Below are 13,459 nucleotides of genomic sequence, written 5' to 3'. Positions count from 1 at the left end.
GTGGTCCTATGATAGTGTAATGGACTCATGGGTCAGATTTCAAGGGTTCAAACCCCATTCCACCACAACTAAATTTCCTAAAATCTTGAAATGTTTGACTAAATTATAACTTCTTCTTCTTATGGTTCCTCTCCCCGATGGAGGTTGGAAATCATCGTTGCGATTCTTACTTTGTTGGCAGCTGCAATGGAAACAGTCACGCAAGTTCTTAAGCCAAGAGATGCGCCTTCTACCTGCACTGCGTCTTCCTTTAATCCTTCCCTGTAGAATGACTTGTAAAATTTTATATTTTTCGCCTCTCATCACATGCCCAAAGTACTCAAGTTTTCTTTTCTTTATGGTTTTCAGTACCTTATAACAAATATTTTTTTATTTTTTTACCATTAAAAAAAAAATCACGATAAAATGTGTTTTTCTTGATATTTTCTAGGTGTGTTGGATATATTTGGATTTGAAGATTTCGGACCGTTTAACAGCTTCGAACAGTTGTGCATCAACTATGCCAATGAACACTTGCAGTACTATTTCAACCAGCACGTGTTCAAGTACGAACAGGAGGAGTACAGAAGAGAGGGCATCAGGTGGACTGATATTGGCTTTCTAGACAACACGGGGTGCTTGCAACTTATTGAGGGCAAACCCAGCGGCCTGCTGTGTGTCCTCGATGACCAGTGCAAGTAAGTGTAGCAATTCCATTGATTGAATTTATGGCAACTCTCGTCTCATTCACTAGGTTTCTAGGTTCGATTTTCAATTGTCAGACGCCGTGGCGCAGTTGGTTAGACGGCTTACTGTGAGACTGGCGTCGCGGGTTCGATTCCCGCCAGTTGCAAGATAGAAATCCAAGAAAGATTTTTTCTCAATTGGTCTGGGTTTTGTGGTGTATTTTTCATTGCTTCCTTCCATATTCTCTCTTTCCTACCTGCTGACAAGCCTTTGAAATAGAGGCTTAGCGGGTTATTCCTTTTTAATAAAAAAAAATATATTGTTTTTTTAAGCTGCGGTGTTTAAATTCACCACTAAAATCTAATTAATTAATTACGTTTTTTTATATTTTACTTTAACATATGTATGTATCTTTTAATATATATTTATGATTTTTTAGTACAAAATTTCGACCAATCTCTTCTTTTGACCAGTCTTTTTTTTGATTGGCTGAAAGATATTGCTTTTAGCAAAAGGTCCTCCAAAGTACTTATTCTTTGTACTTAAAGTTTTAAATAGACAAAATTGAACTTGATCCACATGACCTTGTCCAAAAAAATATTAATAACAATAAACTAATATTACATTAAATAGGTGCCAAGGTTTTCACGGTCACTGTTATCAATATGTTTCTTTTTTGGGTGATACCGTATGTGTTGGATTTGTTCCGACCTTTCGGCTACCATTGCAGGAGCCATCTCACAGTTTACCCTGAAGATGGCTCCTGCAATGGTAGCCGAAACGTCGGAACAAATCGAACACACATGGTATCACCCAAAAAAGAAACATATTGATATTACATTGTGCATTTTTCCATTGTTTTTTTTCTTTCTAAATGTAAACGTATGTTCTTTCTTGTTATTTTATTATTTATATCACTTTATTTGCTGACAAAATTTCGCATGTTTTTTTATGCAAGTAATAATTTTACTGAAATAAAATATTTATTGTCGGTGTTGTTTTTAGTATATTCTATTTAAAGAATTATTATACTACTTCAGTTTATGCATAGTTCTCTTCCCATCAACAGGTGTTGAAACACTAATTTAATAAATAATGTCAAAAGTGCTGATAATGTTTTTTTTATTTTACGATTAAGAGATATCTTCCCGTCAAATAACAATCTCTTCTAGAAAAATATTTCATTTTTGTTCCTGAAATTGAATTTTCTTTTATTTATTCATCTTTAAATGTGTAATTTTTAATAATTTGAATGCAGAATGCATCTGAAGCAAGCTAATTGATACGTGGTGTAATGATTTTATTTATTTATTTCAGTTTTCCCGGAGCAACAAATGAAACATTATTACAAAAATTCAATACAGTTCACAAAGAAAATACGTTTTATGAAAAGCCGCAACGAAGAGAACCAGCGTTCATTGTGAAGCATTATGCAGGAACTGTCAAATATCAGGTTACCTTACATTTAATTGTGTTTAGATTATATTTTGTGTACTATATTTAAATGACTTCTTATTTATTTGTATGATGTACAATAAAATCAAAAGGAAATTGTTTTACAAGGTTAAATCATACATAATTTCAAATGTATCTTTCTCAGAATGAACTTTTTGATTAAATACATTTATTTATTTTAATATTTCTAGCTCTTAAAATTTTGCAATAATTGTCTGCTGTTTAACATTGTTGCATTATTTCAAAATTGTACCATAAATTTTTATCTGTTGACCTTGAGGTGTAATGGTCAACATGTTTGCCTACCATGGATGTCTCGGGTTCGATTCCTGACATGGTTGATGTGAAATATTTATTTAAAGGGGTGTTTTTACACTGTAATATCTCATAGTACCTGGACTGGTACCTAACGATTGATACTTACTGATCTTCTTACCTTCACGTAACAAAAATGATCGAGATACACTGCAATTGGTGTACCAATGCGGTGCCCTATGCACCATTAGGTGCAGAAAGGGAATGATGATAGTGTTAATTATCAATTTTTATCACCAGTAGCTTCAATCTTGTTTCGGATTGATTGAAATAGAAATCAAACGCACAGCCTTATGATTCAGAATGTGATGTTTTTTTTTCATAGGTCACGGACATGCGAGAAAAAAATTTAGATTTAATGAGACAAGACATAGTTGGTGTACTTAAAAATTCTTCACTAGCTTTTGTTAGAGAGCTAGTTGGAGCAGATCCTGTGGCTGTTTTCCGATGGGCAATTGTTAGGGCTTTTTTCAGGTAATATGCTTTTAATTTTCATAATAATATGCAAAAGATCCAATGGTCAATATGTCAAAGAGATGCCGAAAAATTCGAAAGTAATTAAACTCAAATTGGGGAATTTGGGTGTGCAATTGGGGTGCAAGAATTAAAATAAATGTATGAATCTTTATGTAACTTTATCAATAAATATGTTGCCAAATATATTGTTGGTGAAATTTCATGTAGATTATAATAGTATATAATATTTTCTTTTTATTTGACAAATTTTGCAATTGAGTAACTGGTATTAATTTTTTCCAATTACATTATTTAAATCCTAATGTGTTTTGAGTTGTTTTAAACTTTTTTTTTTTATTTTCAGAGGGTATTTCGCCTTCCACGAAGCTGGAAGAAAACATCGAACTAACAGGGCAGATGGCTCCAACAGAGTTTCTAGGACGTCTCTTCATACTCCAAATGATCTCCTTATAAGGTAAATATCCATTTTTTTAAATTTTTTTTCTCAAACCTGTATTAAAATCGAGAATTTAAAAAATAATTTTTAAAAGTTTTAGCAATATTTTTACTAAAATTATCTATACACATGTACAAATTTTCACATTATTTTCCTTGTAAAATAATATTTAAATCATTATTTTGTTTTATATTTAAGTACTTCACATAATTTACTCCACATATTAATAAAATTTAAATACACTTTGCTTCATATGTATTATTTACAATATTGAAATTAAATCATTAAAGCCATGGTGAAATCAAGCGAGAGTGTAAATCTGAGTCAAGTATAATTGATAAGACTAAGAAGGGGTCTATGCCAGGATAGACGTGTGTGGCGGTCCATTATCTCTGCCTACCCCTACGGAGAAATGGCGTGATGGTAGTAGTAGTAGTTGAAATTAAATTTTGTCACTTCCCAGAAACAAAATGCTTACGAATTACGCCGGAAGCATTTTAAATCACATTTATATTTTTACATTGGTCACTGAATGCACAATATTTGAAAGAATTAGTTTACTCAAATGCTATTTTGGTGATTTTAAAGCTTTATTCTCTTGAGATCTGAGACAAACCTGGCACCAGAAAAACTTATTTTTTCTTTATAAATAATAATAGTGGCAAAGATAAACCAAAACGATTTTTAAAATATATGTATATCTATTTACAAAATGAATATATAATTATTCCATAATTATTATATTTATTAATTGATTGAATAACTTTACAAAGATTTAAAATATGTGTTATGAAAGCCGGTTTAATAATGGTTTATCTACTTAAATACTTAATAGCAATGTTATTTATTTTTAAAAACCTCTTTATTAACACGGAGAAGTTGCTGAACTGGACGCCATTTTGAGTAATGAATTACTCAAATTTTGAGTAATTCAATTGAGGATTTTTGACAAAAACAATAACTATAAATTCTGCCTAGAGAATGCTATGTGCTGTTTTTGGGTTAAAATATTATTTTTTTATATATGTATTTTTTTAAATGTACAATAGAGTTGTTTAACAGTATTGCCTTACAGCACTGAAAAGAAAATCAAAAGTTAACCCAGGGATGCTAGAAGTTATATTAAATTTTGTGTTATGTTTTTTATTTTTAACTAGTCTGAAATTTTTAAGAGAAAGTCACCAAATAAGCCTTGATAAATACAATTTAATGTATGTATATCCACTGCAAATCTTGTACTTCAATATTTTACAATGATATATCCTTCCCCATTATGATGGCATTCCCGTAGTCACCTGGTCACGGTATCAGCAATCAACCTTGCCATCAACCGTATTGCGTAAGTCTTCAATAATCACCCGCCCCAGTGATGCCTTTACCTAGTCATGTGAATGTTCCGCTAGATACGTGGCCATTAGCGAATATTAAGAATGATTTGCATTGGAATTTATTGTAACGAGTCTTATTCTTAATATTCACTATTTGGTCCACATCCTCATAGAGGAAATATGCTTGCTTGTCTTAAATTTTACCCACAGTAATCTTTAGCTTATTTTTACATATTAAAATTATTTGTCGTAGAATATTGACTGTTTTATTTTTATTTTTTACGATTGGCTTTTGATGTCGACGAGAGAATTACAGACATCTATGCCACTACCATCAATTTACACGATTAACGATAAGCTTACGCAATATTTTATTTTACCCCTTCAAATACTAGCGCTCGGAAGCAACCTTCGAAGGTGGACCAACAGTATTCTCCGTATCGGGGCTCTACGCCGTACAAGGAAAACAAGATTCCCCTGTCTCCCGACAGTGATAAGGGCTCGAGAAAAACATGGTCAACTGCGGTTAGCAAGGGACAGAGGGCATTCCAGAAACCGGGACCGCAAGAAAACAGATTCGACAACGTTCTCTTGACAGAAGCGCAAGATGTAATGCAGCGAGCCAATCAGATAGTGATGTATGTTTTATTTCAAACACTTTAGGGTGATGGTTAACGCCACAGTAGCTTGACAGAATTACTGGTGATTATCCGAGCGTCGTCCGCCATTTGTTGGCTTTTGGTGATGGTTTATTAATTAATAAATTGAATTTGTTTTTATTTTGATGCCTTTGTCCTTTGATGAAGCTTTTGTAACTTTCTTATTGCGTACAATTTCAGCCACCATGCAACCTCTATATCCCTAGATAAAGTGTCATGTTTCCAAAAAAATATAAATTGTTGAAATGCTCTACCTATTTTTAGTTAATGTATGTAATATTTTACAGGTGGCTTTATAACCCTTCTTTTTTTCAATATATTGCAAAGTTTTTGCAATATTTTATTTTAACTCGCTTTATGCATTGCTTCCAGCAAGCTATTTATAAAAAATAAAAAAAATCTTAGTAATTTATGAGTATAATTATTTTTTGATCGTAATGAAAAAATACATTTGAATCTCAATCTGTGTGCATTAATTCATTTATTTTTGAATTTGAGTGTTCATATTTTTTTTGATTTCTTGTACCCCCTAATAATGAAATAATACTCTCTTTCCACTTTAAAAAAAAAACATTATATAAGCTATACGTGTTTTACTTCAGATTTCTATGTTATTGAAAATTTCTCTTCTGCTTCAGCTATTTTCCTCTTTTTTAAATTGGAAAAAAAGGCAAAATAAACAAGATTGGTAAAGGGTTTAGCCATTCCATTTTCCCATTTTGCTTTTTTGACTATCGCCTATTTTAATTGACTTAAGTAATCATTAGTTTGTAATGATGATTGATTATGTTAATGTTGTAATTTGTAAATGTTTTTTCTCTGTGAGATTATTGACTTTAAACGTGTACAATTTTTTCTAGATTTTTTAATTAGATGATGTAGATTATACTACGCATGACTGATCGTTTAGAATTACATACTGTGTACATTACGAAATGCTCTTAGAACTATTGTAACTGAAAATCTTAATCTGCAGACAGATTTTTTTATTTTCTATATTTGCTCCTAAGCAAAGTATGTGGACATCACAAGATGCCTTCAGAAGCATATCGCTGGTTAACGATTAGTTTTCAAAAACATTAAAAATCAAAAATTCATGTTTGTGTTGTTTTTGTTTTCTTTTTCTAATAAAAATTAACTCATGTTAACAGTACATTATATGAAAACGAGTAATGGTTTTATACCTACTATCATTTGAATAAATCCGTAGCACGTGACAACAAAATAAATTATTTTAATTAAATTACAAATTTAAAAGCTTCAATTAAATTAACTTAACAATAGAATCACCATGTAAAGCGCCCTTGAGGTATTTTATTACGAAAATGGCGCTATATAAGTTATCCATAATAATAATAATAATAATAATACACATTATTTCTTTCAAATAACTTGCAGGCTGTAAATTAATATGAGCATAACAAATATAATTTGTTTGACATTTCTTACTCTAGAAAAGTGCAATGGGCACCTTTATTAAATTTATAATTTGCAACAATCTGTCTGTGAAATACTTTTTTTTTCTTAGCTAAGCACCCAAAGTTGAGTCATACATGCCTTAATTTACCAATTTCATACATGTGGAATTTTATGTAATTTTAAGGTAAAGAGACCTTATATAGCATATCATCGACGGCCATCCATCGCCCCATAACTCGAATTTTACCACTTTAGAAGAGAGAGGTTAAAATGTTTTATTGTGTTAAAAAAATTTATGGAATTTTTTAACATTCGGGTAAATCTTACATTGATTTACCTAAGTGTAAAAAAAATCCGTATTTTTACTGAACATAAAATTTCAAAACATTTTAAAAGTGGCTAAATTCGAGTTACGCGGTGATGGATTGCCATCAACGATATGTTTAAAAAAGCCAAACGTATTTATATTTCTTATCCAAATTTAAAAAAAAAAATATTACATGTCAATTTGGTTACGAATACGAATAAATCATTGAATACTTTCACCAGTTTATTTCTCCCTAACCTGTTTGTTTGCATACAGGAAAAATAAATCATTCCGTCCACGAGACCGAGGAAAGAAAGGTCTGAAGAACTTGCAGAGTGTGAAGACCCTGGCCGGTCGAACCGGAGGGGGGTCCTCGGGAGGGGGCTCCTCTGGGTCGGGGGGTGCGGGAGGGGCGAAGGCCCGCAAACAGCCCCTTACAGTCGCTGCACAGTTCCAGCATTCGCTACATTCATTAATGGATACACTCAATCAAGCCAATCCATTCTTCATCAGGTACAAATATTCTAATCAACAATTTTATGTAATACATTATACATTGCAATACTTTTAATACAAATTCACTACTCTGCTACCGATATCATTTTAAGCCAGATTGGTAATCTAGCTTCCATATGTAAATGTTATCAACTACCAAATATTTTGTTAATGTAGTCTAGAATTCCAACAGTCCACGTGTTCAGTAGCTGCACGACTTGTAATCTAACTCTTTTTTTATAACTTTTATTCCTATTAAAACATTACTCTTTGTGGTCAATTTAAAAAAAATGTAAATCGGGGCTAAATTTCTTACCGTTCATGCGCTCTGTAGCAGCAAGACATCTTGAGATACTTATTTATTGTGCGCCTTTGAGGTGATTTCCACAAAAATGACGCTGTATAAATTATACAACTATGTATGTAATAAGTTCTACCAAATTATGCTTATCATTATTTTTTAGGTGCATAAAATCTAACAAGGACAAAATAGCGAATGCATTTGATGATGACACGGTGCAGAGGCAATTACGCTACACCGGAATGTTAGAGACGGTCAGGATCCGACAAGCTGGGTACAATGTTAGACTGAATTACGAAGAGTTCATACAACTCTATAGAATATTGCTACCTAAGGGTTTGTTGAGTTCCCAGACCGATGTCAGACATTTCCTAGCCACACTCAACCTCAACAGAGACAATTACCAATTGGGTATGTGATGATTTTAACATGCATTTAATCCCGGTTTATTTTGAAATGTATTGACAATGCAAAACTTTTATAATTGGGGTTATGTTCATGTAAAACGGCTGATGGCTCTGGATCAAGAGTCCGCTCTCCACTATACCACAACTTTACATCTAATTTTCGGTTGCCTATTTTAAATGACCAACTAATCAAAATATTTTACTGTGAAAGAACACAAATATTTCTTTAACATCATTAGTATATGAATTTTGGATGCTAATTTATTATGATATGTTATAAGAAATTAAATTTGCATTTAAACATTTGCTGAAAACTATTTATTTAATGAAAAATTTTCACACTCGCTTTTTCATACACATACACTTAAATTCCCGCCAAACGCAAACACAGTTTTTTTTTGCAAGGATTTCTCTCTTTTAATATTTAAGCACCACAAGTATCTAATAATAAATATTAACAACAAAATAAAATTAAAGATATAATGAAGCCTATTTTTGGAAACATAAAAAAAAAAAAAAAACAAATAACACCGTACACTTTTATGTTTATAATTTAAAACATCTAAGAGTAAAATGTCATACCACAAAGTGAAAAATGTTTTTGATAACAATAAAATAACACTGTTTTTAGAATTAATACATACCGAATTTAGAATGTAAGAAAAAAGTTTTCATAGTAATTTTTGGTTTATTTTTATTCATTTCACTTATTTTCTTGTATCGGGCAATCTATTAAAGATACGTAGAAGGGCACACGCTCTCGTCCTGTCTCCATACGTATTTAACAGCCCCTTTTCTGTAAAATTTCCCTTTATCAGGTATAGGATTTTTGTAAATATCTAATAGGAATTCTTCCTTTACCAAGCGATAATAAATGTTTTGTATGTTTGATTTATATACTCATTTACTTGCTAAATGTTGTCTACCTACTTAAAATCTATTTTTACTGTTAATCTTCCACAGGTTGTACGAAGATTTTCATGCGGGAGTCAGAGCAGACGAAGCTGGACTACAGACTGCACCAACAGATTATGGCTTCCATCATCACAATACAGAGGTGGTGTCGTGCCATATTGGAGAGAAGAAGATTCTTGGCCCTGAAGAAGGCCACCCTAGTGTTACAGCAATATTGCCGGTCCGTGTAATAATTATTAAATTAGTTTTTAAAAATTGTTGAGTAAATTAACTTACCTACGGTAGCTTATTTTCAGTGTTGCTGTATTATTTTTTCAGAAATTTCTCTGTTAGATTTATTTACCTCTTTTTTCTCAAATCAAACTTAACAAAACTATTCACAGTTGTGATAAATTTAAACACATTTTTTTCTACCAATTTGTATGTAACATCGGCAATGATATTGTGAGCTCAAGTTTACATTTACTAATAGTTTTATCATGCAATCAATTGAAGTACACTTGCATTAAAAATTAGTACTGCTAATGAAAATAAGTCCATTTATCCTCACCATAAAATATTCCCATCTTCAGAGATTGGTTGGCGATACGTCAGTTGGCTGCCATCAAAGTGCAGGCGCACTGGAGAGGAAGTCGCGTTCGCCGCTGGTTCCTGAAACTTCGGGCCGGGATCATTACCGTGCAAGCAGCGGCCAGAGGTCACCTTATTAGAAACAGGATCAGACATATGAAAAGCGATACTGTGAGTATCTTACGTTTTATTTATGTCATTAAGTATATTCATATGAACGAGATATAACATTGAGAATTTTTTAAATCATTATTTTTAGTATTAGGATCAGTTATGATGCCATATATGCAACCCTATTTTATGAAGCGTTTTAAATTCCTAAAAATATTGGAAATCAATCAATTGAATTGAACAAATTAATTAATACATTGGTGTGTATATGATTACAATATTGCTACACCTCTATATTATTAAATTACGCATCTGTATTATATTTTAATATTATGTATCAATTTTGTAATAATGCGCAATATGCGTCCTGATGCAACTGGCATCGCCGGTTCAATTTCCGCCAGTTGCTAGAAAGATATCCAAGAAATATTTTGTTCTCAATTGGTCTTGGTGTCGTGGTGTATTACTAAATTAGTAATATTCAGCGGTATAATGAAATTCATCGCTATCCTACGAGGGGAGGTGGAGGTTTCAGACTCCCCGAAACAAGAATCCAGGCAACTCAGAACTATCTGTATCATAAATTTTCCGTGTATGTGGGCACCGCCAAGGAGACTTATGTCCTCAGATGCGGTGTGCGGTATGTGGTGGGTAAGCTGTATCATAAAGGACTTAACATGTTTAATGAGTTACCAAAAGAGATTAGGGATGCTGGGTCTATCGTATCGTTTCATGGGATGGCGATGGTTTTTCTTAAAAACAAACATCCGGAAAGCGTCTGGATTTTATAACAATGTTTTGTTTTTTAAATAATTTTTGTATGTACAGTAACACCTCAATTTTACGTTTTCCCATTTTTTACGCCGACATGTTAAGGTCCCATTATTTTCTATACATTCTCATTCAAATATCCCCCAATAAACGTTTTTGTATTTTTATAACCCCGGTTTTACGTTGAAATTTTTTCGAAACTCATTCAATATGTCGAAAGATGTCTAGCCGCGCGCCGCCGCATGAATGGAAAAAAAATGTGTAAATTATTGTCTCAAACTAAATTCAAAGTAGGTGCAGTGTAATTAACCATTTTGTTTGTACGGGACTAATTTTGTCATTTTACTAAATAGTGTCACGCAGTTGACGCATGTTTAGTAAGAAAGAAGTCTTTACATCAATAAATTACTATGCAGAAAGTTAAAAAATTTGTAATTAAAAATATTATTAGAAGTTATAAACATAATGTGATGGTTATCATAAAAGTGTGATACAGTTTTGCAGCGATGTAAATGACAATTAAAATTATGTGGTACCATACTAAAAAAAGTAATACCATATAAATAAAATTTCCCAATATTTAGGGAAGAAATCGTTTGTTTGTTGTGCATTTTATGCAAATTCAAATTTTATTTTCGTGTTTTAAGTACCAACATAAAATTATTTTAAAATGTATTTTTTTTAATTCAATAAAAAATAACATATTATATTATTATTATTGTAGTATTGCTTGAAAAAATACAATATATTTTTAATTAAATCATTGAAAAATATGAATAACCCCCAATTATGACAGTTCTTACAATTTTTCTGCGGTATATTTAGTATAGTCTGGGAAAATAATTATATTTTTATGTAATTTATTTTTTTTTCGTACATTTTTCATTTCCTCACTTTAGAGTTTTCCTCAGATTTACACTTTTTTGTTGCTCCCTTGAAAAACGTAAAACAGGGGTTTTACTGTAATATATATTTTTAGATATTTTATGTTTAAATTCAAACATAAAATGAATTCAAATTCACTCCTGTGAAACTTTTTTTTAAATGTATATAGTACATATCGTCATGATCATAGAACAATGCTGCATGTGATTCTCTTCGACTTTAAATGAGAACATTTTTTTTTTTAATTTGGCACTGTGTCACAACTTGATAAGTACAAATGTATATCCTTTGATACTTGGGTTAATTATACGTATATCCCTTTTTTTATTTTTCTTTTTAAGAGATTTTTAAAAAGATTTTGTTAAGTGTTCTTAAGAAACCAAATTATGTTTTCAAAAAACCCGCTCCTAGTGCATAACTATTGTAGGGGGTGCTATGTAATAACGTCTTAAACAATTTAGCTGGAAATAAAATTATAATTTTATGCAAATTTATCTCAATTTTACCCTAAATCTGGTCTTTCTTCCATTACCTTTAATTAAAATTATTTGTGATTTCCAAAAATCTTTCTGCATAATATTTTCATTAACTATTTTTATTTTCTAGTTTTGGCCATCCGCAGCAGAAATAACTTTACCAGTGTCCAAGGAGGAGATTCCCAATAGAAGGTATATTAATATGCATTGAAATACTGACATAAAGATATTGAATAACGTACCTCTTTTGATTTCAAGAATTATTAACTATAGTTTTACTTGTTTTTACAGAAGTCGTTTTCCTAAAGAATTGCAAAGAAGTGATCCTGAAATCAGTAGAGCTCTCAGAGCTATTATTTCCTTGCCCGGTCCCCGACATAGGTATGTTATTCTCCCTCGGTTATCCGATTGCCATTTAGGTTGGAAATATTCTCGGCTAACTTAAAAATGGTTGTTTTCAGTGAACACCTCGATGACATGCCACAAATACTCGGAAATTATTCACCCCAAACGTACTGTAAGAGAAAAGTGTCCAAAACTCAAAATACAAGTGAATTAAATGCGAGACAACCAGAAAATAGGTTTGTTTAATTATTTTTACAATTTTTTACATTGAATTTCGAATTTCGACTGCAAATTTTTGTGCCACCATGGTTGTGTTGTGTGTAATTTTTTTATTAAATATCCGTCTTTTAACTAATTTCCTGCCATCGTAAAATATAAAAAAAACAATACACTTATGCTATGTAGTGGTCTTCGATAATAGGTATTTACTGCATCTACCAAAATAATTCAATAATAAAATGTTTACACTTAAATCCTTAGATCAATTTTTTTGATGTTCAAAAAATTACATTTACGAGAGTTGTGCCCTTATATATTTTAAGCAATAACAGAAGTTGTAAATAAAAATACTTGGTACACTTCCACATATTTGACCGATTAGTGCTTTCATCCTCTAATGGGCATCACCAGTCTGAAGATACCTTCATACTTCATAGATACTATCTGTGTTAGGTGGATTATTACATAGACGGCCTACCTAAATGGGTTCCACTCTCGTGGGCCCCCCATTTACATCTCATGCACCCCCAATTAAATTTTCAAAGTCTACCCCTGGGGGTCGATGTAGACCACTTTGGGAATGACTGATTTAAACCGTATGAAATATTTTAAAATTGTTGAGTTTGAGTCATACGTATTGGATTTCACCCCCTAGGGAGTTATTAAGATTAACGTATTACAACTGAACATTTTATACAATTTATATACATATAAAAGCGGGCATATTGCCTTATGGCAATTTCTTCCTATCTACCCAAACCGTTCAGTTTAAGAAGTACATGGACATATTCTAGGTAATTATGCAGAATCTATTAAAATTTCAAACAAAAATTAACTAAAAAATGTACACTCTACTATGAAGAGAGGAGTGGAGAGGTGATTGGAAGGAAAGAAGAAAGAGG

The 13,459-nt window shown here is 31.7% G+C and overlaps 1 protein-coding gene across 5 annotated transcripts in view; it reads left to right on the top strand.

The window, feature by feature from the left end:
• The window catches only part of LOC148276368 (unconventional myosin-IXb-like), a 51,322-nt gene that overhangs the window by 26,171 nt on the left and 11,692 nt on the right, over window positions 1-13,459 (top strand). For 3 of the 5 annotated variants that reach the window (XM_088234378.1, XM_088234379.1, XM_088234377.1), the window contains exons 9-20: window positions 431-677; window positions 1,984-2,119; window positions 2,762-2,910; window positions 3,257-3,367; window positions 5,073-5,315; window positions 7,339-7,575; window positions 8,022-8,269; window positions 9,229-9,400; window positions 9,753-9,921; window positions 12,124-12,185; window positions 12,285-12,374; window positions 12,455-12,574. In XM_088234378.1, coding sequence (XP_088090504.1) covers window positions 431-677; window positions 1,984-2,119; window positions 2,762-2,910; window positions 3,257-3,367; window positions 5,073-5,315; window positions 7,339-7,575; window positions 8,022-8,269; window positions 9,229-9,400; window positions 9,753-9,921; window positions 12,124-12,185; window positions 12,285-12,374; window positions 12,455-12,574 — 1,984 coding nt within the window. The remainder of the gene's footprint in view (window positions 1-430; window positions 678-1,983; window positions 2,120-2,761; window positions 2,911-3,256; window positions 3,368-5,072; window positions 5,316-7,338; window positions 7,576-8,021; window positions 8,270-9,228; window positions 9,401-9,752; window positions 9,922-12,123; window positions 12,186-12,284; window positions 12,375-12,454; window positions 12,575-13,459) is intronic. The other 2 variants (XM_088234381.1, XM_088234380.1) reach the window with 1 other exon arrangement.

The sequence above is a fragment of the Micrasema longulum genome, unplaced genomic scaffold (assembly GCF_059751315.1).
Source record: "Micrasema longulum isolate JH-2025_06_02 unplaced genomic scaffold, ASM5975131v1 h1tg001232l, whole genome shotgun sequence".
In the NCBI taxonomy this organism is placed as follows: Eukaryota; Metazoa; Arthropoda; class Insecta; order Trichoptera; family Brachycentridae; genus Micrasema; species Micrasema longulum.
This window is presented reverse-complemented; position numbering and strand designations above follow the sequence as displayed.